Source organism: Pleurodeles waltl, chromosome 3_1 (genome assembly GCF_031143425.1).
Source record: "Pleurodeles waltl isolate 20211129_DDA chromosome 3_1, aPleWal1.hap1.20221129, whole genome shotgun sequence".
Taxonomy (NCBI): Eukaryota; Metazoa; Chordata; class Amphibia; order Caudata; family Salamandridae; genus Pleurodeles; species Pleurodeles waltl.
Genome location: NC_090440.1, coordinates 278822652 through 278850622, shown reverse-complemented (window position 1 = coordinate 278850622; position 27971 = coordinate 278822652). Strand labels below are relative to the sequence as shown.

The 27971-nt window shown below is 47.7% G+C and overlaps 1 protein-coding gene across 7 annotated transcripts in view; it reads left to right on the top strand.

The window, feature by feature from the left end:
- APBA2 (amyloid beta precursor protein binding family A member 2) overlaps positions 1 to 27971 on the top strand; it is a 1150852-nt gene that overhangs the window by 804256 nt on the left and 318625 nt on the right. For all 7 annotated transcript variants that reach the window (XM_069222387.1, XM_069222383.1, XM_069222388.1 and 4 more), the window contains one exon: positions 23235 to 23321. In XM_069222387.1, the coding sequence (XP_069078488.1) occupies positions 23235 to 23321 (87 nt within the window). The remainder of the gene's footprint in view (positions 1 to 23234; positions 23322 to 27971) is intronic.

The following is a 27971-nucleotide window of genomic DNA, read 5'->3' as shown; positions in this document are numbered from 1 at the left end:
CTACTGGGGCCTTCGCTGTGGTGAGTGGATCATGTCCCCCTACCAAGTGATTATCGCCCCCACGTGCTCAATCCCTGGGGCCTACACTGCCCCTACGAGTGCTGGACAGTGGAGACATTCCTCCCACATATTGCGGGACCATCTGAAGTGTTCCTGCTTTCCCTCTCTGCCCTGCCAGCCCTTCTCCCTGCCACTGGCCTTCTGCACACCTCTGTCCTGCCACCCTTGTCTACATCCTGTGTCTTTAGATGCTGCAGTCAGCCAGTCTCTAGTCTGCCCTGCGGCCTGAAGCACGCTGTCACACTTCCCGAAGCGGGCGCAGTTGTGGCATAGATGGGTTCCATGGTGTGGACTGCCTGAAGCCAAGGCTGGTGACAACGCCTGATGGGCTCTGACCAGACCAAGTGGAGTCAGTCCCCATTCGGAGCTTGGAACCTGGACCCCATGCACCATGGCTGTTCCTTGCCTTCCCGCTCCCTAGCAGTAAAAGGGGTGTGCTTTTCCACCATCTGAGACCGGCACGAACCACGCCAGCAACTGGGCTCTTTCCTTCCCTGTCCAATAGCTCAATGGTGCTCTCCAGCAAGTCAACTCCCCAGCTACTTTTTACAGAGGTCGTCTCGGACCCTCACTCCGTGGCTGTGCTACCTGTGACATCCTCTGCCTGAACCACTTCAGCTTCATCTTGCTCAGCTCTGGATCTCACGATGGATCACATACTCAAAGAAATCTCCAGAGTCAGCTGCCACCTTGTGGGGGGGATGAACACCAAGTTGATGAATCTCAAGATCTGTCCAAGTTAAAATAACAGACTTTCAGGATAGAGTGGAGGGGTTGAAGTGCAACATTTTGTCAATAGAAGAATGCCTCAATTGCCTTCCAGATCGGGGCAGGGAGCTCTTGTACTTGCATAACAACATCACTGACCTGGAGGACTGGAGCCCCAGGGACAATGTCCATTTTTTTCAGCTTCCCCAAATGTGGAGAGGGCTTGGATGTTCAGAGCTTCCTCAGGGACCTTCTCCCCATTGTCACAGGGTTGACATTCTCTACCCCCTTGGAAATCCATTGGGCTCACCATCTTGGCCCACCCCACCCAGCAGCATTACAGTGGGAGTGCCCTCTCATCGTCTGCTTTCTCTGTCATGCGCAAGTATGACAGGTTCTGATAGCGGCCCACTCCCACGGTCTTTATGATTTTGTGGGGCACAAGATCTACATTGCTGCAGACTTCTCCAGAGAAACCAACATTAGGGCCTTCCTGGCCCTGCAACCCCAACTGCAGAAACTGGACATCAAATTCTGACTGCCTGAACCAGCGTAAGTGTGGATCACAAAGGACGACCGGTCCAAGGATTTCCTGGGCCCAGGAGATGTGCTGTTGATTCTGGATGGCTTCATGGAGCACGGGATGGACATTGCTCCTCTGGCCTCCCCCTGTGTGCCAGCCCAGTCGGACACTCCCCCAACAGGTGGGAGTCTGTGCTCCAGAGTAGACTGCCACAGAAATCGACCATAGGACTGTTCAGCTTGTTCACAGGAAGGCAAAGACATGGCCTTAAAATGCTGTGCCTGGCCTCACACATAACCCAGGGATGTGATTAGTCCAGATCTCTGTTGAAACACAGCCTTCCTGAGAACTGAGGTGTGTATCTCCTGGCTATGGTTCCTGATCCCCTGTTTCAGCCCTGCTCTACAGGACATTCAGTACCCTTCAGATGGTTGGTTGAGTATATTCTTGATGTATGATTGCCTACCTTCTGCAATGTGCCTCTTCTATATTTTGCTGTGCCCGCGCATGTTTTGCAATGTGTTGCAATGCGCTGTAATGACTTGCACTCTTTTCTATGTCTTGCCATGTTTCACAATGTTTTGCACTGTTTAATTTTATCTCGCCATACCTTGTTGTGTGAGGCCATGCTTGCCAGTTTGCCGTGCAATGGGGTCACTGCTGACTGGAAGGATGAGACCTCGTTCTGTAGCCTTTTTCTGTAGCTCGCACTGCCTAGCCCATCTCTCCTTGCTCTTTTGACACCGCTTTTCCTGTACCCAGAGCATAATACTAGCATCCCGATCTTCCACCATCCTGCAATCCACCCTTCTGTTTTCTCCCTTCTTGTTACCCGTGGCATGCATGGACTCCCAGGTTTAGCCCCGGGCACACAGTTTATGGCTTGCAGCGAGAGCCATGACCTCGACTCCACGCTAGCTTACCTTCACCTTTCTCCACTACCTGACCTACTCTCACGCTTCCTGGTTGTACACATACATCTGAATTTTTGCCCCATCTTTCTTCCTAGCCAGGTCTACCACCATTCTCTTCCTGTGCCCTCTTGCTGCCCACCATTATTACCCCTCCTCATCTGGGGATTTCTTTCTTTCTTCACTGCTCTCTTTCTACTGCTCTCCTTCTCTTTCCTTTTCCTCCTTTCTTTTTCTTCTTCTTTTCACCTCCTCAGCACAATGGCCGCCAAAACGTCCCAGCCCCCCTTGCCCTTGCAAGCCATCTCCTGGAACATCATTGGTCTCTCACACTTCAATAAGCAAAAACAAGTATTGTCCTGCCTGCAGTCTAAGTGTGTCAACGTGCCCTTACTAGAAGAGACCACCTCTCCCAGGAGGAATCAGAGAAACTAGCATGATTGGGTGGGGAAGGTGATCCGCAACTCCCCGTATGAGGCCTTCCTAGAGGCCAAACGGACTGGCTCTCTCTCCTCCATCTCAAATAGAGCTGTCGTTGCGGTTTTCCCCAAATCCAGAAAGGACCCCTACTCTGTGGGAGCTACAGGGCCATTTCCCTGCTCAATAGTGATGTTAAGATCCTTGTTGTGATCCTAGTGGCTTGCCTTCGGGTAGTGATCCCGTTCCTGATCCATCACACACAGAAGGGGTTCTTCCCTCCATGAACCATCTCTGTACTCTTGCTCACGCCCTGTGGTCAGCCAAGGACATGCCCAAAGATGCTCTTGCCCTCTCCCTGGATGCCAGGAAGCTGTTTGACAGCTGTTTGACAGGATCAAGGGGGAATATCTGTTTGCAACACTCTGGAGATTCAGGCTGGGAGAGGACTTTATAACTAAGTTCTAGTGACTGTGTGACTTGTCCTCCACCCAGGTAAACTGCGGGGTCTCCCTCTCTGAACCGTTCTCGGTTCATTGAGTGATCTGGCAAGGCTGTTCACTGTCACCCCTACTGTTCCTTCTTGCCATGGAGCCCCTTGCTGTCTCACTTCAACTGACAGGCATTCCAATCCACGGGGATGTCGACCAGCTATCTTTACACCATTGACATCATGCTTATACTCTGGTTCCACTCTGGTTCCATCCCACTCAGCCCCCTCGGTTTTGGAAGTCATTTCTGACATTGTCGTGCTCTTGGGTTACTGGATCAACTGGGACAAAAGCAAGGCTCGGCCAGTGTCTTGGGTGCAGTGGTCTTAGACTCCTATTTTCAGTGGAAGTCCTTGTGCCTAAGGTACTTGGGGGGTCTATATCATTCAGGGGCTGGACTGCCTGGTGGTGGACAACCATGACCCCCTGATAGCGCACATGAAACTGGGCTTTGCAAAGTATGCCCACCTAGGCCTCCTGCTATGGGGCAGAGTGCAGACAGTCAGGATAGTGACTCTGCCAAGGTACACCTATGTACTCCGCATCCTTCCCTTGCTGGAGCGCCTCTCATTGCTGTGGGCAGTAATCTAAGGCATATGGTGTTTCATCCAAGGATTGTCCTGTCCCTGGGTGGCCAGCGGCAAACTCATGGCCCATCGTTCATGTGGTGGCCTGTGTCTCTCCTTGTTCGAACATTATGCCCTGGCCCTACACTTGGCGCAACTTGCCTGCATTGTCCCCAGGATGCCGGACCCAGTGTTGTGGGTAATGTTAGAACAAACTCTGTTGGCGTGCCCACATGGGCTATACCCTCCATACAGGAGTGCTGCCCTTGCCCTGGGCCACAAGAATCCAATGCTCCACGCGATGACCACAACTCGGCAGAGAGCTCACTCACTCTTTGATGTGAAGGCTCAACTCCATGAATATGTGCCTCTCTGGGGTAACTCTGGCCTCCTTATTGCTGGCTAAGTTCTGAGCTGGGGTGTGTGGCATAATGCGGGCATCCACAACTCCAAACAGTGCTTGAACAAGGTGCCCTAAAATCCTTTGCAACACTCCATGAGGAATTTATCTTCCATTCCCACCAGTCCTGATGGTATCTCCAGCTGTGGCATTGCCTCACTTGCCACCTAGGCACGGGCCCCTGGTCCTTCAGACCTTCCCTGTGGTTTCCTACCTCAGAGCATGGGGTTGTTTCCGGAGGGATGATGTCTGGCTTCTATAGCCTTTAGAGTCGCCATGTCTTTTCTGCGCCCCTACTGAACAGTCTTTGCATCAAATGGCAAATCAGGCTCCAGACAGAATTGAAACCACAGGACTTGGCAGGACGTATGGAGATGCTGGATTGTGGCACCAGAGAGGCAAGGTTGAAGTTTTGCCTCTTTAAGTCCCTGCATGACTGTCACTGGGATCCAACTAAATTACAGGTGGCAGGCCTTCTGCCTCACGTGGATTGCTTGTGCTGTGATAGAGATTGCTGTGACCTGGTTCATATACTCTATGACTTGGTTCATATACTCTAACTGCACCACAGTCCGAGCTTTCTGGGAGATGGTTGGCACCACCGTCAGTGAGACCCTTTCCATCACAAAGCCTCTGCCCTGTACTTTGATCCTGTTGCATGACTTCTCTGACTCCTCAGACATCTCGCAACTTGAGAACCACCTACTTCACATGGCACTGGCAGCGGCAAAGAACTGCGTCCTCCGCCATTGGCACTCACCCATATCCCTTTCCCACAATGAATGGATCTCTGCCATGCAACAAACAGGCTCATACAAGCGGGTCATCTATAACCTGCAGGACAAAGCGGAGACCTTCATCCTCACTTGGGCAGCTTTCCTCCAGGGCAGCGGGTGTTAGGTGTTACCAGCCCATAGCAGGTGGATAACACAATTCACTGCTAGCCTTTCTTCAGCCAGTGGCTCAACCTTGCCCTCGTGGGTGCTTGCCTTCCTCCCACCCATGCTCGCCGATCCTTGCTCTTGCCCCCTCACTCTTACCCACCTCCTTGTCTGCCACTACCCCTCCCTCTCTGCCTCCTTCTTTCCTTCTCTTTCCTCTTGGCCGTGTTTTTTCTCTCCCTCCACCTCCCGGCCTGTGGACTTCCAACCCCCCCTCCATCCCACCTTCAGCCCTCCCACCTTCCCTTTTCTCCTGCCCTACCCCACCCAGACTACCACACAGCATGACTAAGGGCCTGATTTAGATTTTGGTGGTGTTGCTGGTGGGCCAGAGAAGACCGTCAAGTTGGCGCTGTTCTGCCTGCCATATTTAGATGCAACAGTCCTGCAGTAGGTGTACTGGCAGCGGTTCACTGACAGTGGGAGAAGGCAGCGGGGCTCAATGGACTTCATACAATGGCAGCGGCTAAGGAAGGGAGGTAAGTGACACAAACTATCCCGTAGTCACAGGTGCACCCCCACACTACATGGCACAATGAATACACACAATTACCCATTGCCAGTCCAACACACCACAACCTGTACATGTCAAAAACACACATTGACATGCATCCATGACACAACATACACACACCATTGACACTACACCCACACATCACATAACCACAACAAACAACACAACTATACACTCAGCTACACAAACACACTCACACACACCTGCACCTCACCCAGCCAATTGCATCACATACACACATACATGTACTGACTCACACACACAACTTGCAGCACAACATGACAGGTACAGGTCCACAGGCAATGTGCACACATGGACACAGTTGCCAGGTGTGAATGTACCATCATTGTGGTGCCAACATTAATTTGCCAATTAATACTATACTGCACCATGATGACAGTTGTGTATGTGTGCACTATGTGTTGTGTACCACTGTGCCCTCACCAATGTCTGACCCACTTCGTGTACTGTACATATGCCTGTCACAGTGATTTAAAAAAATTACTGTGACATGTTTGTCTTCAGTGGTCCCCACCTCCCACACAGGGCCCCCCCCAATATACCCTGTCAATGTGGTGTCCCTACCTTGTAGTCCATCGACAGGGGGGCGTGTTTTCTCCGTTGGTCATTGTCAGCAGCGATGGTGGGGGTTGTCCAGTTGTGTCCAGTTGAAGATGGGTGGGGAGTGGTAAAAAGGTGAGTTTTCACCCTCTTTGCCCCCCCAATCCGTCAACTAAGGAATGAAGGTCGGACCACCGCTTTTTCCTTGGCTGTCGACACAGCCAATGTTTCCTGGAGGAGACAGCAGTGGTCTTTCATCTCTTGGACCGTCAATATCTAAATATGGCAAGCAGACCGTCATGGCGGCGGGGGAGTTTACAGTCAAAAAGTCACCAGTAGGACCGTTACCTTCAAGATATAAATCAAGCCCTAAGTCCTGCTGTTGTCCCCACCATGCCCCTGCAAGTACTTCACCTCATGGGCTACCATATGTTCTCTACAACATGATGTACCTGTTTTGCAGTGTTTGCTTATTCCAGACATCATGCTTTCTCCCCCTGTACCCCCTGTACCCCTATCCCTATTCTGTACTAAACCTCTAATAGAGAAAGATGAAACAGAAAACATCAATTAGTTGAAGGGGCTTAACGTGACATCCTATATTGCATAGTATTTTGTCTTTTAAGTTACTCAGACACTTTGCAGGCCTAGCAGGAGCCAGTGAATGACATTTTAGTTGATTCTTTAATGAAGTGGAAGGATGCGCGAAATATGCGTTTTCAATATGTGACGATGTGCTTGTGCCTTCCCGAACCACAAACATGCAAATAAGCCTTTAATAAAATACTGTCAGTTTCACTAAATACTTGCAGCAGCAAAATGGAGATTTATTTTACAGCTGAACTACTTGATTAATCTCAAACATGGCAAGAAAGGCGAAGTTGTGGGTGACTGCATGCTCTATAGTGTTACACATTCTACAACTCATCTGAATTCAATGATAGGCGGCCTAGGGAGATGAGTTTTGGAGATGTGGGGACATTAGATTTTTTCGTCAAATTAGAACGTTCGACCATTGCTCCTAAAGGAACTTAATTCCTGTACTAAGGCAGCTGGAGGTTGATTATTTTGTCAGAAGTGCCATTGTGTGCTCATTTGTAATACATTCACCCTTTGCTTGCACAGAATTTAAATTTACTTGATGAACGAACAAGGAAGTGGTAGAAGAAAGATTATTCACAGATTTAATCAAGGAGAAATAGAGCACTCAAAATATACAACAGTCTGTTATTACAGGAAAAAAACATTAATGCCACGTTCACCTGCCGTAATCTGTAGCAGGCAATCTGGAATAAAAACCAAAACACTATACACAGCTACACAGAAACTATCACCTACTTTATTTCAAGCTTGTCTCATAAATAAAAGAAAGGTAATGTGATTTTTAACTTGACTATTTTTTGGAAACAAATGGAGGTTTTTAAGTTTGATATTACCTGTTTCTGTTCATTTAAATAGCAGAAAGGCGTAATGTATACGTTTATTTTACTGTGCTTCAAAGAATTATAAATCAAGATTACCTCTTTGAAGGTAATTGTGTAAATGGGGTTATTTTCTATACTGAGATAATAGGTGCTTATATTCTTTACAGGTCAATCCATCAAATCAGATATGTTAACATATATTTATATAAAGAACAACGCTCAAGATTGGCTGCCTCTATGGGTCTGTCACCTTTCTCCCTCTATTTCTGACTTTCTGTGGTTTAGCTCCCTCTCTCATTTAATAACTGTCAGTTTGTGACAATTGATCTACCCTTCTGCTTTCCCATGTGTCTTTCAATAATTCTTTAGCTGTTTTTCTGTTTCTTGTGTATGTATGTTGTACTTTCACTCTCTATAGTTCCGTCTGTAGTCTCCTCTTTCTCCCTTTGCTTTTTCGGAGTCTGACTAGCATAAAGGGCAATCAGGCAATGCCCTATGGACTGGTGTCTCAGGTCAGTGTGAGGGTGTTATGATTTGTCATAGGAGCTTAGAGTACCAATGTATTCTGCATTGTAACCTCCAGTGGTAGAGCTGGCGTTCCCAGGAGGGCAGTTGATAGTTAACTGGCCAAGGGACAGCCACGCACTGGTTGTAGGGAATCTATCAAATAAATACACATTCATGATCTTCATCTTACCTGCGTGGAGAGTCTGATTTGAAGCATCACAAGATTTGGCAATGAGCTGAGCCAGTCTGTTGTCGCAACCACTCAAGGTGACTTCTGACCCATTGTCGGTGAAGGTGGCTGTTAGAAATGGGGTTTCTGGTTGGCTAGGGTATGCACCTCAGCCAGGCAAAACTTACCCACTCTAGTCAGGGCAAGGGAGTTACACGTCCAAGATAACCCCTGCTCACCCCCTTGGTAGCTTGGCACGAGCAGTCAGGCTTAACCCGGAGGCAATGCGTAAAGCGTTTGCACAACACACACATACATGTGACGCAATATTCCCACCACAAAGGAAACACAACACCAGATTATATGAAAATACACTGTATTGTACACAACGTACTTAGCAGTTGTCAGAACGTTACACATTAGTTACTCTGCAAACTAGCAGTAGTCACACATAACACACAGGTTACTCAGTATTCTGCAACATAAGCAGTAGTCAGGAAACACGTTATTACATTAGCACACTTGTCATTAGAATATCATAAAACGCCCATAGTAGGAACATTAGAAAATCTATGGCAAGTTTAGGGAAACATATTAGCAAGTCATGTCCATAAAAGGAACATGTGCACACATATGTAAAAGCATCATGTAACAGGTAGGCAATACATCATAATGGCAAAGTCTGTAGCAAGAACTTTAGATTAGAATCATATTGGGCCATTTAAAAGTACCTGTTTTGCTAAAGGCACCTCCAGTGCCTGAGGAGCCGAAACAAGGGGGCCCCCCGCGCTCCCTGCGCCAAACGGGGGGTCTCGGGATCTTGTAACGGGCGAGGGGCAACACGCACCCTCTCCGATCCTTATTGGGTCCCTCCTGGGGACTCGGAGCCTTTAGGGCCCCCCCTCGGGCCTCAACCGGCCCTCTCCACGAGGGGGGAGCCCAAAGCGGTAAAGATGAGAGCTGGAGGGGCGTTCACGCCCCTAGCGCAGTGACCGGGGGAAGGGGAACCCCCTTCCTCCCCGCGTCCTGCTTGCCGGGAGGCAGCCGCCCTTGTCCTCGGTGCGGCTGCCAATGTAGTGGGGGAAGCAGGGGCCTCCGTTGAGGCACTGCTCCCGCTTCCTGAAAGCGGCCGCACCCGGTCCGGTGCGCGGCCGCGGTGCTGCCTTCCCTCGTCCTCTGGGGAGGCAGCGCCGAAAGGTAAGGACCCGGTGTGCCCCGGGGGCGCTCCGAAGGGTGCGCGTCCCCCAGGGGCACGGTAGGAGCGTGCTGCTCCTTCCTTCACTTTCTCAAGTGCCCCGGGGGCACTAAAGTCAGCGCGATCCTCGCGCTTGAAACAAGAAGCCCTGCCCGGGCTGCGGCGGTGATTTCCATCAAGCGCTTTTCACAGCGCTAAGACAAATGTAGCCTGGGCTGCGGCGGTGATTTCTTTCAAGCGCTTTTCACAGCGCTAAGACAAATGCAGCCTGGGCTGCGGCGGTGATTTCTTTCAAGCGCTTTTCACAGCGCTAAGACCAATGCAGCCTGGGCTGCGGCGGTGATTTATTTGGGCAAAAGAAAAGCTAGTTGCAGGGGTCAGGGGCCACAGCACCCTGCCCCTGGGAACAATATCAAGGAGATGGTACAGGGCTGGTGGATCCAGCTACAGGCCAGCACAAGGGGTGCAGTTGGTGGCAGTTCCTCCTAGTGACCAGGCAGGTCACAGGTCAGCACAGCAGCAGCAGTCCATGGCGGTTTCCTGGTGGGTCCATTCATCAGCGTCTTGTGTCCAGTTTCAAGTTCCAAGAATGTTCAAATTGTGGGGAAAATTCCCCTGTACTTATAGTCAGTTCTTACAGTGTTTTACAGTGGTAGGGAGAGGAGGTTCCAGCCAGTTACAACTGGTTCTGGGAGTGCCCCCTCTCTCCTTTCAGCACAGGCTCCAAACATCAGTGGGGGGTTAACGACCCTATTGTGTGAGGCCAGGGCACAGCCTTTACAAATGTAGGTGTGCCCCGCCTCTCCCTTCTCTCAGCCCAGGAAGACTATTCAGTATGTAGATGCACCTCAGTGACACCTCCACCCTCCCTGTGTACAGGCTGTCTGAAAAGTATGCACAAAGCCCCAACTGTCACTCTGCCCAGACGTGGATTGGAGTCAAGCTGCAAAACACCAGAATCATAAGCACAGATAAATGCGCACTTTCTAGAAGTGGCATTTCTGTGATAGTAATAAAAAATACACCCACACCAGTAAGCAGTATTTATCATCACCATCACAACCATACCAAACACGCCTACGCTAGCCCTCATAAATCAGACAATCCCCCTACACATAAGGCAGGGCATTTCTAATGCAATCCTATGAGAAGGCAGCACTCACAGCAGTGAGACACCAAGTTAGGCTGTTTGTCACTACCAGGACAGGCCATGCAATATGGCACATGTCCTGCCTTTCTACATACATGGCACCCTGCCCACAGGGCGTACTTTAGGGGTGACTTACATGTAGTAAAAGGGGAGTCCTGGGCCTGGCAAGTAAATTTAGATGCCAGGTCCCTGTGGCAGAAAACTGCGCACACAGGCCCTGCGCTAGCAGGCCTGAGACAGGTTTGAAAGTCTACTTCAGTGGGTGGCGCAAGCAGCGCTGCAGGCCCACTAGTAGTATTTAATTTACAGGCCCTGGGTATAGAGATACCACTGTACAAGGGACTTATAGGTAAATTAAATATGCCAATCAGGTATAAGCCAATCATACCAACTTTAGATGGGAGAGCACCTGCACTTTAACACTGGTCAGCAGTGATAAAGTGCTCAGAGTCCTAGAGCCAACAGCGAAAGGTCAGAAAAACCAGGAGGAAGGAGGCAAAAAGACTAGGGATGACCATGCGTATGGCCAAAAGTCCAACACAACCCCCTACCAGCCAAAATCCAGGGGAGAACAATCAATACCTTGATGTACTTTCCTGATTGGGGCGATAGAACAAGGACCCAGGCCCACAGCAGCAGGGGCATGTTCCAGTTCTACGCCTTCCTGACTCCACTGGGATCTCTCTGTCAATGCGTCCCAGGCAGCCTAGACCAACCCACGGGGATTCTCTAGCTGCCAAGGGCCAGAACCAGGCCCCAGGCCATCTAGGAGCCTCTGGTCTCTGAAACCATAATGAGTGGGGGGCGGTAGCCCCAGGTGCAAAGCAACCTGTCTCCACTCCATTTCTGATCAGTTCAGGGGCTCTACCCTGCCACTGATCCACCAACCTAGGGTCCGCACCCATAGGTTCTACAGGGGCTAGAGGCGAGGCTCTCCTCCCTCTACCCCTCCTTCTAGGATCCCGCCCTCCTCTCCTAGGAGGGGTATCACCAGAATCCACACTTGCCAGGGTGCTGGGTACAGCAGCCCTGCACAACTTTCTCGCCAGCCCAGGATCACTACCTGGCGACTGACCACCCAACCCAGGGACGACACCCTTGGGTTGCACCGGGGTCCGGGGCGGGCTTCCCCCTCCCTGAACCCCACTTCCAGAGTCCTGCGTCTCCCCACCTCGGGAGAAGCCACCAGAAGTTTCACACAGGGGGGTGAGCACACTAACCGCCCCCCCAACCAGGTCAGAGTTTACCCCCTGAACCTGTCTATCTAGTCCAGGGACGACACCCTTAGACTGGACCATTGCCCAGCGAACCAGGACTTCCTTGGGAGCACACCTACCCCCTACCAGATCAGAGCTTACCCCCTGAATCTGGCAATCCAACCCAGAGTCACTACCCTGCGGTTGAACCACTGCCCGGCGCACCAGGACTTCCTTGGGAGCACACGTACTCCCCATCAGGTCAGAGTTTACCCCCTGAACCTGATCATCCAACCCAGAGTCACCACCCTGCGGTTGAATCATTGCCTGGCGCACCAGGACTTCCTGGGGGGCACACCTACCCCCCACAAGGGAAACACTTTCCCCAAGGGCCACACAAGAGTCTGTCTGGCGCAGGTCTCCTGACCTCTGCCCATCGGACAGAGTCTGGATTCCCCCCAGCCCAGAAATGGTCTCACCAAGGTCATTCCCGGGGGGCTCTGCACTCAGAGCTGACCCCTGACCATCCAGGTTCTCCACTGGGGCCCGCAGCCCCCTCTCAACCCTATGTCTGGATTTCCGCCTCCTCCGCTGTAGAGCGAGACTACCAGACACCAGGACCGGCGGAACGCTATCACCAGCCACCCGCCTAAATCCTAATGACAAAATGGGATCCTTCTGAACAGCTGGCCCTACGGCACAGGTTAGGCTCACCTCCTGGCGTTCACTCATGGAACCTTCAGGGGCCTGGGACGGTATCTTGGGCACCTTGGGCCTCAGCCCAGCCCCATTCCCTCTCCTCAGAGACGGGACATGGGGTCCCTCACCCATCCCAGTCCACTGGGACCTACCTGGGACACTCCATTCCTTTCCCACCACACCTTGTTGGGAAACACCTAGACCACTCTCATTAGGAACACCCCCTAATGTCACACCAGACCCTCTGGTACGCAACCAGAAGTCTGCCTCCTTTGCGAGCTCCCTGGGGTCAGAGAGCTCACACACTGACAAGTGTTGGCGTAACTCTGAAAAACAACAACGAAACAGGTGCTCTCTGAGAATCAGATTAAACAGCCCTTCAAAATTGTTTACTGTGCTACCCTTCACCCATCCATCTAGTGCAATGCAGCAATCCTCCACAAACTCCTCCCAAGACTGGTGGGACAGTTTCTTACCACCCCTAAACCTTTTTCTGTATTCCTCAGGGGAAAAACCATACTTCACAATCAGTGCGTTCTTCACAGCGGAGTACCCCTCCCTGTCACTCTCTTCTAGAGTCAGTAGGGCATCCCTCCCCTCCTCAGGAATAAAACTCCCTAGGCCAGTTCCCCAATCCTTCTCAGGGATCCTGCGCTCTACCAGAGCCCTCTCATATTCCTTTAACCACTGACGTATGTCACCCCCCTCTTGGAACCTAGGTACCAGATCTATGGGTATGTGAGGAACATCTTTGCTACAGCACTGTACATTGCTGCCACCACTGGACTCCACCTGCAGCGCTGGTGAGTCCAGAACCTTCAGACTGCGCTCTAGAGCGAGTCTTTCTCTGGCAAAGGCCCTCTCTGCCTCTGCCATTCTCTCCTGTACTAAGGCCTTCTCTACCTCAGCCCTTCTCTCCTCAACAGCTAGGCGCGCTAACTGCAACTTCAGGTCCCTCTCTTCCCGCCTATCTCTTAGCTCATCAGGCGTCAAGGAATGAGAGGTAGCCCTGCTTCTTACACTGGACCCAGCAAGGGACTCCCTATCACTGGGGCCTTCCCTGTCAACTGGCGTCCCCAACCGGTCATTCTCACCCTCCTGATCAGTCTCTCTACCACTCTCTAGGGATGAGGTCTGGGAGCCCTCCCATTGGGAACCCTCGCTACACTCAGGATCCTCTGGGTACCCCCTAAGCACACTCCCTCCCTGGGTAAATGTCACAAACCTTTCAAAGAAATTCAGAGATCTCCTGAGGTCCCCTTCTACAGGCAGCCCTCTCTCTCTACAGAACCCCTCTAATTCCCCCTGCGTGTAAAACGGCAGGTCCTCTAAATCAAAGGTAAGCCCCATCTTGAAAAGGTACAAATAACTCAACTGTGACAACCACAATACCCAAGCGTGAGAACTGAAAACAGGAAAAATGACCAAAGAGAGAAAGTTAAGAGAAGCCAAACATGTGATGGTCTAAACTCAATCCTTGTAGTGAAATAATGAGTCACAATGGTATTGTGCAAGCGCAAGTCCTATCCTCACCGCTGACTTCCAATGTTAGAAATGGGGTTTCTGGTTGGCTAGGGTATGCACCTCAGCCAGGCAAAACTTACCCACTCTAGTCAGGGCAAGGGAGTTACACGTCCAAGATAACCCCTGCTCACCCCCTTGGTAGCTTGGCACGAGCAGTCAGGCTTAACCCGGAGGCAATGCGTAAAGCGTTTGCACAACACACACATACATGTGACGCAATATTCCCACCACAAAGGAAACACAACACCAGATTATATGAAAATACACTGTATTGTACACAACGTAATTATTAGACCAACATCACATAACAGTACTATCCTGCTACCTTAGCAGTTGTCAGAACGTTACACATTAGTTACTCTGCAAACTAGCAGTAGTCACACATAACACACAGGTTACTCAGTATTCTGCAACATAAGCAGTAGTCAGGAAACACGTTATTACATTAGCACACTTGTCATTAGAATATCATAAAACGCCCATAGTAGGAACATTAGAAAATCTATGGCAAGTTTAGGGAAACATATTAGCAAGTCATGTCCATAAAAGGAACATGTGCACACATATGTAAAAGCATCATGTAACAGGTAGGCAATACATCATAATGGCAAAGTCTGTAGCAAGAACTTTAGATTAGAATCATATTGGGCCATTTAAAAGTACCTGTTTTGCTAAAGGCACCTCCAGTGCCTGAGGAGCCGAAACAAGGGGGCCCCCCGCGCTCCCTGCGCCAAACGGGGGGTCTCGGGATCTTGTAACGGGTGAGGGGCAACACGCACCCTCTCCGATCCTTATTGGGTCCCTCCTGGGGACTCGGAGCCTTTAGGGCCCCCCCTCGGGCCTCAACCGGCCCTCTCCACGAGGGGGGAGCCCAAAGCGGTAAAGATGAGAGCTGGAGGGGCGTTCACGCCCCTAGCGCAGTGACCGGGGGAAGGGGAACCCCCTTCCTCCCCGCGTCCTGCTTGCCGGGAGGCAGCCGCCCTTGTCCTCGGTGCGGCTGCCAATGTAGTGGGGGAAGCAGGGGCCTCCGTTGAGGCACTGCTCCCGCTTCCTGAAAGCGGCCGCACCCGGTCCGGTGCGCGGCCGCGGTGCTGCCTTCCCTCGTCCTCTGGGGAGGCAGCGCCGAAAGGTAAGGACCCGGTGTGCCCCGGGGGCGCTCCGAAGGGTGCGCGTCCCCCAGGGGCACGGTAGGAGCGTGCTGCTCCTTCCTTCACTTTCTCAAGTGCCCCGGGGGCACTAAAGTCAGCGCGATCCTCGCGCTTGAAACAAGAAGCCCTGCCCGGGCTGCGGCGGTGATTTCCATCAAGCGCTTTTCACAGCGCTAAGACAAATGTAGCCTGGGCTGCGGCGGTGATTTCTTTCAAGCGCTTTTCACAGCGCTAAGACAAATGCAGCCTGGGCTGCGGCGGTGATTTCTTTCAAGCGCTTTTCACAGCGCTAAGACCAATGCAGCCTGGGCTGCGGCGGTGATTTCTTTGGGCAAAAGAAAAGCTAGTTGCAGGGGTCAGGGGCCACAGCACCCTGCCCCTGGGAACAATATCAAGGAGATGGTACAGGGCTGGTGGATCCAGCTACAGGCCAGCACAAGGGGTGCAGTTGGTGGCAGTTCCTCCTAGTGACCAGGCAGGTCACAGGTCAGCACAGCAGCAGCAGTCCATGGCGGTTTCCTGGTGGGTCCATTCATCAGCGTCTTGTGTCCAGTTTCAAGTTCCAAGAATGTTCAAATTGTGGGGAAAATTCCCCTGTACTTATAGTCAGTTCTTACAGTGTTTTACAGTGGTAGGGAGAGGAGGTTCCAGCCAGTTACAACTGGTTCTGGGAGTGCCCCCTCTCTCCTTTCAGCACAGGCTCCAAACATCAGTGGGGGGTTAACGACCCTATTGTGTGAGGCCAGGGCACAGCCTTTACAAATGTAGGTGTGCCCCGCCTCTCCCTTCTCTCAGCCCAGGAAGACTATTCAGTATGTAGATGCACCTCAGTGACACCTCCACCCTCCCTGTGTACAGGCTGTCTGAAAAGTATGCACAAAGCCCCAACTGTCACTCTGCCCAGACGTGGATTGGAGTCAAGCTGCAAAACACCAGAATCATAAGCACAGATAAATGCGCACTTTCTAGAAGTGGCATTTCTGTGATAGTAATAAAAAATACACCCACACCAGTAAGCAGTATTTATCATCACCATCACAACCATACCAAACACGCCTACGCTAGCCCTCATAAATCAGACAATCCCCCTACACATAAGGCAGGGCATTTCTAATGCAATCCTATGAGAAGGCAGCACTCACAGCAGTGAGACACCAAGTTAGGCTGTTTGTCACTACCAGGACAGGCCATGCAATATGGCACATGTCCTGCCTTTCTACATACATGGCACCCTGCCCACAGGGCGTACTTTAGGGGTGACTTACATGTAGTAAAAGGGGAGTCCTGGGCCTGGCAAGTAAATTTAGATGCCAGGTCCCTGTGGCAGAAAACTGCGCACACAGGCCCTGCGCTAGCAGGCCTGAGACAGGTTTGAAAGTCTACTTCAGTGGGTGGCGCAAGCAGCGCTGCAGGCCCACTAGTAGTATTTAATTTACAGGCCCTGGGTATAGAGATACCACTGTACAAGGGACTTATAGGTAAATTAAATATGCCAATCAGGTATAAGCCAATCATACCAACTTTAGATGGGAGAGCACCTGCACTTTAACACTGGTCAGCAGTGATAAAGTGCTCAGAGTCCTAGAGCCAACAGCGAAAGGTCAGAAAAACCAGGAGGAAGGAGGCAAAAAGACTAGGGATGACCATGCGTATGGCCAAAAGTCCAACAGTGGCCATTACAGGAACAATAATGCGGAAGTAACAGAGAAGGGGAAGCGGATATTGTGGCCACCTTGATAGTCATTGGTGGTACTGTATAAACTAAGTTTTAAAGTTTTTTTCGCCCTGTTTTGACGCCGTGTAAGATGCGCTCTTGTGCCGATATCTCTCCCGCTTAGGTGTCATCACACTGGTACTTTGGATGTTGTTTGAGTTCCGCCATCTTGTTGAAATTACAGCGCAGTGCAAACGTCATCATGCTGGTGATGATAATACGTTGTGTTCGCCCCATCTTGCAGAGAGGTGTAATGGTAATACACACACCATTCATAATCATTGCTCAGTTTGGGTATTGTGTATCACCTTGGAAACAGTGGTATACACACCGTACTGGATTTATTTTGCATATAAGCGTGTCACCAACAACATCAAGGATAGTGGTGACATGCACACTATTTAACTTTCCATAATTTCGAATATTTATTACTTTAAGCTTTTGTGTATGACAATACAACAGTGTTTAACACAACAACGCTAAACACATAGTGGAGTTTAGCTTACAGCTGGGTATTGTTTGTTTTAATGTTCATATACACACTTGTGTGTATTAATTAGTACACCACAATAATATAAGGTACTAGCTGTGATATGCACATTTGATTTCTCTCTTGTTCACAGTGCTATATATTCATCTCTGTAACATGCGGCTTGATAACAAACTCACCACCAACATTTTTAGAGCAACCAGGAACATTATCCATAGAATGGGAGGATTGGATAACTATGTTTAAACATATGTGGAAGCTTTAGGGGCTCAAGACTTTAATGCTTCAAGGAAAAAGGCCTTATTTGTCAATGCTTTAGGCAAAGAAGGTCAAAACATTTTTTAGTACTTACCAGTAGCTACAGCATTTAATGGAGAGACAAATGAGTATCTTGGTCTTGAAACAAAGAAATGCCTGGAAGTGAGGTTTGCGAAGGAAATAAATATAGTAATGAACAGAAATAAATGGTATACTCATTCACAAACTGAAGGCAAGACAATTGATGACTTAGTTTCAAAATTAAGAGAATTATCTTTGAAATGTATATGTGGTGTCATGACCGATGAGTTAGTGCGTGATCAACTCATTGTGCATTGTAAGGGCAAGAAAATTCAAAAGCGACTCTGGTCAGACAAGAAGCTATCTCCTAAATATGCTATTGATATTGCGGGAATTGTTGAACAATCCGAGCATTGCATGAGAGAAATGTAAATAGAAAATAGTATCAGCAAAGTGTCTGCAACCACAGGTTTTGACAAAACTGATTCAGAAGTTGGAGCAGTTTTGAACAATAACAAAAATTTCTCAAAATTCAAACAACAAACTAAAAGATGTTACCATAGTGGAAGCAACTTCCATACTGCAGATTACTCAAAATGTATAGCTATTGACAAAACTTGTTGAAGGTGTGGATGCAAAGGACACTTCACAAATGTATGTAAACAAGACAATAAACCTGGGGTAGCCACTGTTTATGAAGAACTCGATGCAACAGATACACTGGAGTAACTAATAGAATTCTTTGTGTGGGAAATAAAGAAGTTAATCAAGGTAGAAAGAAAAGACCTTTAACTGACTTTGTGATTAATGACAACACGATAGAACTGATGATAGACTCAGGTTCTATGTATACCATTATTTCTATAGAGATGTTTACTGCTTTGTGGGCTAATATTAAGCTGTTCCCAAAGGATATTAACCCAGGCAGGTACCAAGGGGAAAATATTAACTTGGTGGGATACATTGAAGCAATCATTGAGTTTGGAGGGAGAAATACTTGTGGTAATGTTTATGTAGCTGAAAGTGGTCCACCCATATTGGGTTGGATGCATCAATACAACCTTAGCATTGTGGTAGGCCCCAGAGCTCCTAACCAAGTAATGGTGGAAGGGGACATCGCAATTTCAGATATTTTGCAAGAAGTACAAGAAGTGTTTCAAGAAAAATTGGGGCATTTAAAGGGATACGTCCATAAAGCCAGATGCAATACCGATCCAACATAAATTGAAGAGAGTTCCTTTAGTAGGTCAAGATGCAGTGAGAGACTTGTAAAAATAAATTATTGATTCTGGAGTGGTTGAACCGATAGGAACATCTTGATGGATATCTCCAATAGTTATTACAGAGAAAGCGGATGAGAAGTATAGGTTTTGTGTTGACATTAGATCCTTGAACTAAATTATGGTGATGGATGCATATCCATTGCCGAACACAAATGGGTTGATTTGGCTTTAGGTGGGGGAAAATATCTTTCTAAATTGGATTTAAAAACGCCTATCATCAGATAAAATTCCGTAAGAATGTAACTCCCTGACAGCCTTAATCACAAATGAAGGAATGTTTCAATTCACCTGTGTGCCTTTTGGTTTATGTTCGTCGGCAAGTGTGTTTCAAAGGATGATGAGTGAGATAGTCAAATGAATGAGCAACATTTTATACTTCCAGGATGATATTTACATTTTTGGAGATTCTGTACAACAGCATAACATGGTACTCAGACAGGCTCTCCAAGATTAAATGAAGCTGGCTTGTCTCTCAGACATGACAAGTGTGAATTTTTGGTAGATCAAGTGGAGTATCTTGGGTTCAACATTACAGGAGATGGACTGAAACCAAAACAATGTTTCAGATGCCATAAAGTTAGCTCCGGCACCAAAAGACAAGGACAATTTGAGATCTTTTGTAGGATTGGTTGAATACTACTCCAGATTTGTGCATGGTTTCTCAGATAAAACGGAATGCTTAAGGTCATTACTGAAGAAAGGTGCCAACTTTGTTTGGGGGTGACATACAACAGAAATGTTTTGAACACATAAAAGAGGAATCTTGACACCATTTAACACTAAATTGAACTCAATTCTTATAGTGTATGCTAGTGCTACAGGGATAGGAGCTGTTCTCACTCAAGTATGTGACAAACCAGAGACAATGGTGGCATTTGCATCCAGGACTTTGACCACCTCGGAAAGAAATTACTCAGTAATTGAAAGAGGGGCACTAGCAGCAGCGTGGGTAGCTAAATATTTTCAGACGTATTTGTGGGGGACCAAATTTATTTTACGAACTGATCATAAGCCTTTGGTGAGAATTCTTCTCCCAAGAGGGGCTAGTGGTGGATCAGCAAGACTAGCTAGGCTTGCAGCTCGTTTACAAGAGTATTGCTATACATTAGAATACATTCAAGGGTGGAGGAATTGTCACACCTACTGTTTATCCATGATGTCCCTATAATGGAAAGAAGTAGATGGTCCTGCTCTTCTAGCTAGAGATGTGTAAGGTGCTGTGGCTTCAATACAAGATGTGTTGAGTGTGCAAGGAGAAATTGCTATCACAGAGCAGGAGAGGATTAAGGAAATGGAGTTAGATTCCACACTTAAAGAAGTAAAACGCTTGATTTTGTTAGACACTAGGAGGGCAAGCGCTTTAGCTATTTCAGCTAAACCCTAAAATTATTGAGGAGTTGTCAGTTTGAGATGATGTGATAATCATGAGGGGAGCAAAATGTGTTCCTGCTTTAGGTCTTGGGTTCAGATTGATAGAAATGGTGCATGAGGGTCATTTGGGTAGAACAAGGACAAAAAAGAGGTTGAAAGCAGATTGGTGGCTTTCCAGGAATGGATAACCAGGTGGATGAATGGGTAGAGAGGTGTAGTGTATATAAGGAAGGCGAAAAGAGGTTGAAGGTGGGTAACCAAACAGATTTGGGACAAATTCATGATCCTGGGAAAACTTGGCACACGGTGTCTTTAGACTTTGTTGGACCTATGAATGAAGTAAGAGCTGATTTTAGGTATGCCATATTGATGTCCATACTAAAGGGTTCATTGTAAAGTTCAGGGGAGAAATAACCACTAAAGGAATGATAGTTTAGAAAATGTGTGTAGTAAAGAAGGAGTTGGCTCAGTTTGATAATTGATAATGGTACACAGTTGGCATCACGTGAAATGAAGACGTTCTTGGATGTGTTAGGAGTCACAGTCGCACCTCGTTGTATAATCCACAGGGAAACAGAATTGTGGAGAGAGTTAATGGATCAGTTGAAGCAACTATCCAGATGGCAGTGGTGAGCAAGCAGGATGTAGAGAGAATGGTTGCGGAAATGGTGTGGACACATAGAACAAGTGAGCATGGTGTGACAGTCAGTACTCCATTTCAAATGATGCATGGAAGGTTACCAGGAACCAAGCTTGTTCCAACCTGGATTAAAGAAATAGTGGGAAAGTCACAAGAAAGGACTCAGAATAACAGTAAAAGAAAAAATAATATAGAGATTGAAGGATGCATAAGAGTTGGAGATTGGGTGAAAATTCTCTTTGGACGGAAAAGAAGAGATTTGGTGAAATTCAAAGGTCCCTACAAGGTTGTAAATGTCAGTAGATTCTTTGTGGTCTTAGAAAATGGTGAAAAATGTAATAATCAACGCAGTAGCGGCTCACGGGTGGGGGAGGGGGAATAAACATAAATATATATATATTTTTTTAAACACCTTCTCTCTCTGCTGTGCCGCTCCTCTCCTCCATCGCAGGCTGCAGGCACAGGCTCCCAAGCCTGCCCTGCGGCCAATCCATTGCTGGGAGTGCCCAACTGTGTTGCTGGGCTGGAGAGAGCCTGCTGCGCATGTGTGTTTGGCCGGCTCAAGATTGCCGGGCAAAAATACATGCACAGTGAGGGGGAGTGCATGTTTTTTGCAGCTGCTGGCAGAAAGGGGTGATGCTCCTCTGCCATTATGGATGAGCTGCCCCTGAATAAACGGGTAGCCTTGTACCAGAGAGATAGACAGTGTGATGTAAATGGAGAAAGTGGGTTGCCAATACTTTCATGTTGATGTCGGATGATGAATTGTGGAGCATTAGACAAGTTGCTGAGAAAATCAGGGATAAAGGAGATAGTGGGGTTCAAGTGAGTTTGGTATCCAATTGTATGGACCAGTCAGGGGAATAAGGAGGAGGAGGAGAAATCGTCAACTTCCTCCATATTTGGGAGGTTATGTTTGTTAAAAATGTAAGATTGTTTTTTACATTATTGTGTGTATATTTCTATTGGTTATAGTATGTTTAGAACTGTAGTTATTGTTTTTGTATTGTTATTTAATTGTTTTGTTCTCGTTGCATTAGGTTTCTTTATTCCATGTATTATTTGTAAAGGAGGAAGGTGTGTTATTATCTGTAATAGGAGCTTAGAGTGCCAATGCATTCTGCATTCTAAGTTCTAGTGGTAGAGCTGGCGTTCCTGGGAGGACAGTTGATAGTTGACTGGTCGAGGGACAGCCAGGCTCTGGTTGCAGGGCATCTACCAAATAAATACATATTTATACTCTTCATCGTACCTGCGTGGAGAGTCTGATTTGAAGCATCACAAGAGTGGGCCAGTTTGTTTTCTGATTGTGGGCCTGTTTTATGGACTGTTGGGCCCGTTTTTTTTTGTTAACTTCACTGATAATAAAAACAAACGTTGCTTGTGGCAAGCTCAAATCCATGCAGTCACCCATACCTTGCAATACAATTTTATAGTGTCTTTAACATCTCAGACCTTTCCCAATTTGCAAACATGGGCCACCTTTTTAGCAAGGTAAATCATAAATGAGGGATACTTTTACTGTGGCACCCGGCCCTATTTTCTGCCCTAGTCCGACCCTGTGTCTATTCTGTGCCTTTGACTGAAATTCTGTTACTGTTTTCCTTACTAATTATCTCTGTATGATCTGTTGTCTCTGACTTTACTTTTCTCCAAGCCACTTTCCTCTTCTTTCTTTCTCTATTATCGGAGAAACCTCTTATCGTAGTGTGAATTGGAGGAACTTTCTGGGCAGTTCTCTGCACCCTGTGGAAATGGGCGTATCCATCTTATCATGTGCAGTAGAGGGTCTGACTAGCTCGCAGCAAGTAGCTGAGACTCTCTAGGCCTGTGTCTACCAGACTATCGCTCTCTGTAGCTTTTGTTGTACAGTCTTTTGACTTTACATGGTTTTGTGTGGGTTGAGATTCAGCACATTTCTTCCTTTGTATAACCCTGGCAAGAGAGTGAAGATGTCTTTGATGCAAGTTTGTATTATAAGATGAGCATATTTAGGCACTATATTTTCCCTTCATAAAAGCATCCCCTTTGGATTCAATCTGCTGCTTTGACTATGAATTCTTCACTAAAGTACAATGACTCCTAACTTTCCTTTGAGGCCTATGCATTCTCTGTCAGTCATGATTCATTTGATGCAGCCCAGGCATGTCGTGTCATTTTATTTTAGACGCCGTGTTACTATAGCCACAAACGGCATACACAATGCCTCTTTCATTTTACCCCAATCTGTATGCTGCGCTTGTCTTCATAACTACCTTAGGTTTTTGTAGTATGGGTGCATGTATTAAGCATCAGACTTTTAACAGTTTTTTTGAAAAATTATTTTTGAGCGCATGTCAACATTTTCTTCCAGAATTCAGAGGGGGACGCACAGACATTAACTGAAGTGGATCTATTCATCTCCACGCAAAGAATTAAAGTTTTGAATGCAGACACGCAGGTGAGTTTTTTATGTATATTCCGTTTTTAGTAGATTTCAAAGTATGTCTCTACTGCAAATCCACACTGATGGAAGCATCAAACTGTAACTAATGTAATGCAATCCAGAAATGTATGTCGTTACAGTCAATGCGAGTGGGTTAGGCGCTTCCTTTGGATTTGAGTACATACCTATTTGCAAGGTTTTTAATTTTGTTGGTAAAACTAAATGAGTTTGAATGGCAACCCTGAATGTGACGTAGATGTACTTCGTTGACACACTGTGCAACAGGGTACAGTTGCTGGAGAATGTAACTGAATATGTTCATATAAAAAATAGTGAGTTATAACACTGAGTGAACACGCTTATCAATATTACATTCTATGAAATAAACACGATACAGGAAGACGTAACAAAGATGAAGACGTATACAGTCAGCTGACAGACACCACTAGGAGAAGATGGTCCCCTGCTATAGCGGACGTTCATTGCAGCTGTTCTATTGTGTAAATATCTTTAATACAGGAAGGTTTGTATACAAACAAGCAAATACAAAACCCATTGTCTTGCCAAAGATCTAGGCCTTATTATGTATAAATGTTGCTATTCAAGAATGATGAGGTATGATTGTTCATTCGAATTTTTTCAAAAAAGATGCATTTTGCATATGCACTTTTTTATAATATATCAATGACAACCAATACCAAGCATTCCATAACTACAGACTATCTATTGTGGGTGCCACCATCTGATGGGGGCCCTGATGGTTTCAATTAATCTGCACATATCCATTCCATGCACACTCAAAAAACGTGGTGCACCCTTTCGTCTCTGAGTAATGCACAGTAACATTGGTGGTAATGAAATTTGACAGGGCTCTCTGTTAATCATGTTTGTTAAGATCCAGCTCCAGATCTGCCTTTGCTGCGAAATGTGCAAAGATTAAGAACACATTTTAGCAAAAAAACAAATTTACTCAAACCCTCACTTCAAACCTTTATCATAACTTGTAGTTCACCACATACAAGATCCCATACCTTAATCTAGCTGTCCCCGAAGAAATCCCTACTCCAATACATTATGCCCTGAAGCCTTCATTTACAAAGAGTTGACTCAACGCAGGGCAGCCGCATTGTGTTGAGTGAACTGGAGTGAGCAGAACTGTGTCTTATCTACAAAGAAGTGTTGCAGTACTGCTCTCTTCCTGTGCTGGCGCACTTTCAGCAGCCATGTGCCAACACAGGCACCCTTGCTTAATAGTCCAAAGATGTCTGCGTTGTGGCCATCATATTGTTTTGTGCAGAAAAGAGTCCCACCCTGTACAAACACTATGCTTTAAGGCAATTTCATCTGTGTATGTGTGCTCTAGATTGCAAAGAGGAAAAACTAAAATGCTTCAGTCCCATTTCCATTTGTGAGAAGAGAATTATTGATTGAAAGAGAGGTTTTCTGTAGGTTAACTTACGGCTAATTATTCAAGTAATATTGTGAAAGGAGCACAAATTTACACCAAGGAGATCAAAACAATTTATATTTTGGAGTAGAGTGATGAATATTGCATATGAAGGGTTTCAGGATTGCTGATTTATAACTACCAGACATGACTTGAAAGTGAAACAAATTTCTTGTGGGCCATTCTTGGTGACAAACTTTCCCTAATCCTGGCCTTGAAATGTAATTAAAAGGTTTAAGGTAAGTTAAAGAGAAAGAACAGAATAATCATCAAAGTGGTGCAAGGTCTGCATCAGACATTTCACATGGAGCTATGCAAGGACACATATCTGAGAAGCCAAGAAGAGGGGAAACTAAAGCCTAAACGGGTTATCACAGAGTTCAATCAGCAAATGAAAAGTGCAATTTATCAATGGTGGTGTTTTTTTAGTAGGTCAGTATTTGTCATTATGCATTAACCTTGCAATGTATGAGGAAGTTTTCATGCTTTGCCAAATCCACAGCAAAATCATTCTATTAAAGTTTAGGTTACCAATTGGCCTTTGGAATGGGACAAGAGAAAGAATCAGACATGGACATTGTCACTCCTTGGTTGCACAGCTGGGTTTCACCTGTGTTAGAAATTGGGTCTCTGGTTGATACAGGTATGCATCACAATCCTGGTCAGGGTAAGTCGGATACACAACCTAAATTAACCTGTGCTCACCCTCTGGTAGTGTGGCACAGAGCAGGCAGGCCTAACTTGAGGCAATGTGTAAAGTATTTGTGCAGCACTTAAATTACAGTAACACAGTGAAAGACACCACAAAGAAGACCCCACACAAGGTTAGAAAATTGACAATATTTATCTGAATAAAACAAGACCAAACTAACCAAACTTCAATCCCTAGAAGTCAAGATATTAATTTTTAAAGACTAAGGGAGTCATTATGACCCTGGCGGAAGGCGGAGAACAGGCGGTAAGACCGCCAACAGGCTGGCGGTCTTACTTTGTGGAATTATGACCATAGCGGTTACCGCCATGGTCATCCGCTGGTTCTCCGTTACGACCGCCGGGCTGGAGACCTGGGTCTCCAGCCCGGCGGCCGTCACTATACCGCCGGCGGTATTTGGACCCGGCTTTCCGCCGTGGATTTCCAGCGGTTTGAACCGCCATGAAATCCATGGCGGTAAGCACTATCAGTGCCAGGGAATTCCTTCCCTGGCACTGATGGGTGTCTCCCCCACCCCCACCCTGACTCCCTCCCCTACCCCCCACCACCCCTGCCACCCCCCAAAGGTGGCAGGGCCCCCCTCCCCACCCTGACCCCCAACATCACTTCACCCATACCCACACGACACACATGCAGGTACCACCTACATACTAACACGCACATACGGCGACATACATGCCTACATCCACACACACGCACAACCACATTCAAACATACACGCACACATCCATACAGACATACCCACAGACATACATGCACTCATTCCCATACACACAACACCCCTGCAGGCATACACGCACTCACACACCCCCTCTACATACACACACGCACACCCCCATGCACGCACACAACACCCTCCCTCCCCCCTCCCCTCACGGACGATCGACTTACCTGGTCAGACGATCCTCCGGGAGGGGACAGGAGCCATGGGGGCAGCCCTGCCGACACCGCACCGCCAACAGAACACCGCCACGGCGAATCACAGGATGTGATTCGCTGGGCGGTGTTCTGTTGGCGTGACGGTGGAGGTGGAGCAACCTCCACTTCCCCGCCTCCCGCCAGTATGGCTGTTGGCGGCTCTCAGTCTGTAAAAGGACGGAGAGCTGCCAACGGTCATAATAGGCCGAGCGGCAAACCGCCACCACTGGCGGTCTTCCGCACGGCGGTCCCTCGGCGGTCTTTAAAAAAGACCGCCGAGGTCAAAATGACCCCCTAAATGTGAAAACAGTGCTTAGAAGTCCCTAGCGGTCAAAAGGTTACTTGAGGTCGCAAGGGACTTGTGCAAATCCAAAATCCAGGCAAACTACAAGGGAGGGTAGACCAGCTACAGAACCCAATCAGGGTCCTTTGAAACAGTACCTTTTATGGAGCAAAGCATCAATGTCATGGACACAATGCGTTGGTTCTGATTTGCGCAGTCAGGTAGATATCGATATTTGCCAGGGAGATGGGTCCTGCATCTGCGCCATGCTCTGAGTTGAATGCGATGTGTCATTGTTGAGCAGCGCAGTGTGTCATCGTTGAGTCGTGCAGGCTGTGAATTCAATGTCGCCGAGCAGCCTGTATCGAAGGATCGATGCAGTGAAATTTTACACGCATTCGAGGTGCTGCATCAATTTTCCCACGTAGAAGGCTGCAGAGCCCACTTTGAGGCCCATGACTGGAGAGGGGTCACCTCAGGCAAGGGTAGCGCTCTGTTTGTGGAGTCCAACAGCATCAGGAGAGGTTTCCTCACAGATGGAAGAGTCCAGCAGCACCTTGAGAGTTGTAGGCAGTCATTGTTGCCCCTGAGACTGCAGAAACAGGGGGCAAGCCAACAAGCCCTGGCAGAATTCTGGGTTTGAGGCTGTAGGGAACAGGTCCAGTCCTTCTCATTGCAGGCAAGAAACCGCAGGCAGCAGGCCAACACAGCAAATCAAGTAGCAAAGTGCCAGTCCCTCCTACAGCATAGCAGTCCTTCTTCCTGGCAGAGTGTCCTTGGTTCTAGTAGAATTCTGATTTTGTGCGGTTTGGCATCCAGTATTTATACTTTGTTGCCCTAGCTCTGGAAGGTAGGTGAAGCTTTTAGAGGCAGGCATTTGAAGTGCATAGTTGCCTGCCTTCCCTGTCCAGGCCCCAAACTGGCTAGAGTGACAATGCAGCGTCGTTAAGCTCTACTGTGGGTGGACAAGACAAGCCTATTCAGGTGTAAGCAGGATAGTGCTAAGCTCCGCCCCCCCATCAAGCCAGTTAATGGCTCATTAACATTAAGGCCCATCAAGTCACACCTAATCTCCCATTGAGTGTGGCTGCTTAGAGGGAATGCACAGAGCCCAGCTGTCATCGACCCCAGACGTGTATTCATAGACATGCAGAGGCACAGAATGATTAAACTAAGAAAATGTCAACTTTCTAAAAGTAGCATATTCAGACTTACAATTTGAAATCTGACTCCACCATAAGGTGTGATTTTATACTGTGAGCCCAGAGACACCAGACTCCATATTTCTAACTTTTCCCACTTGAA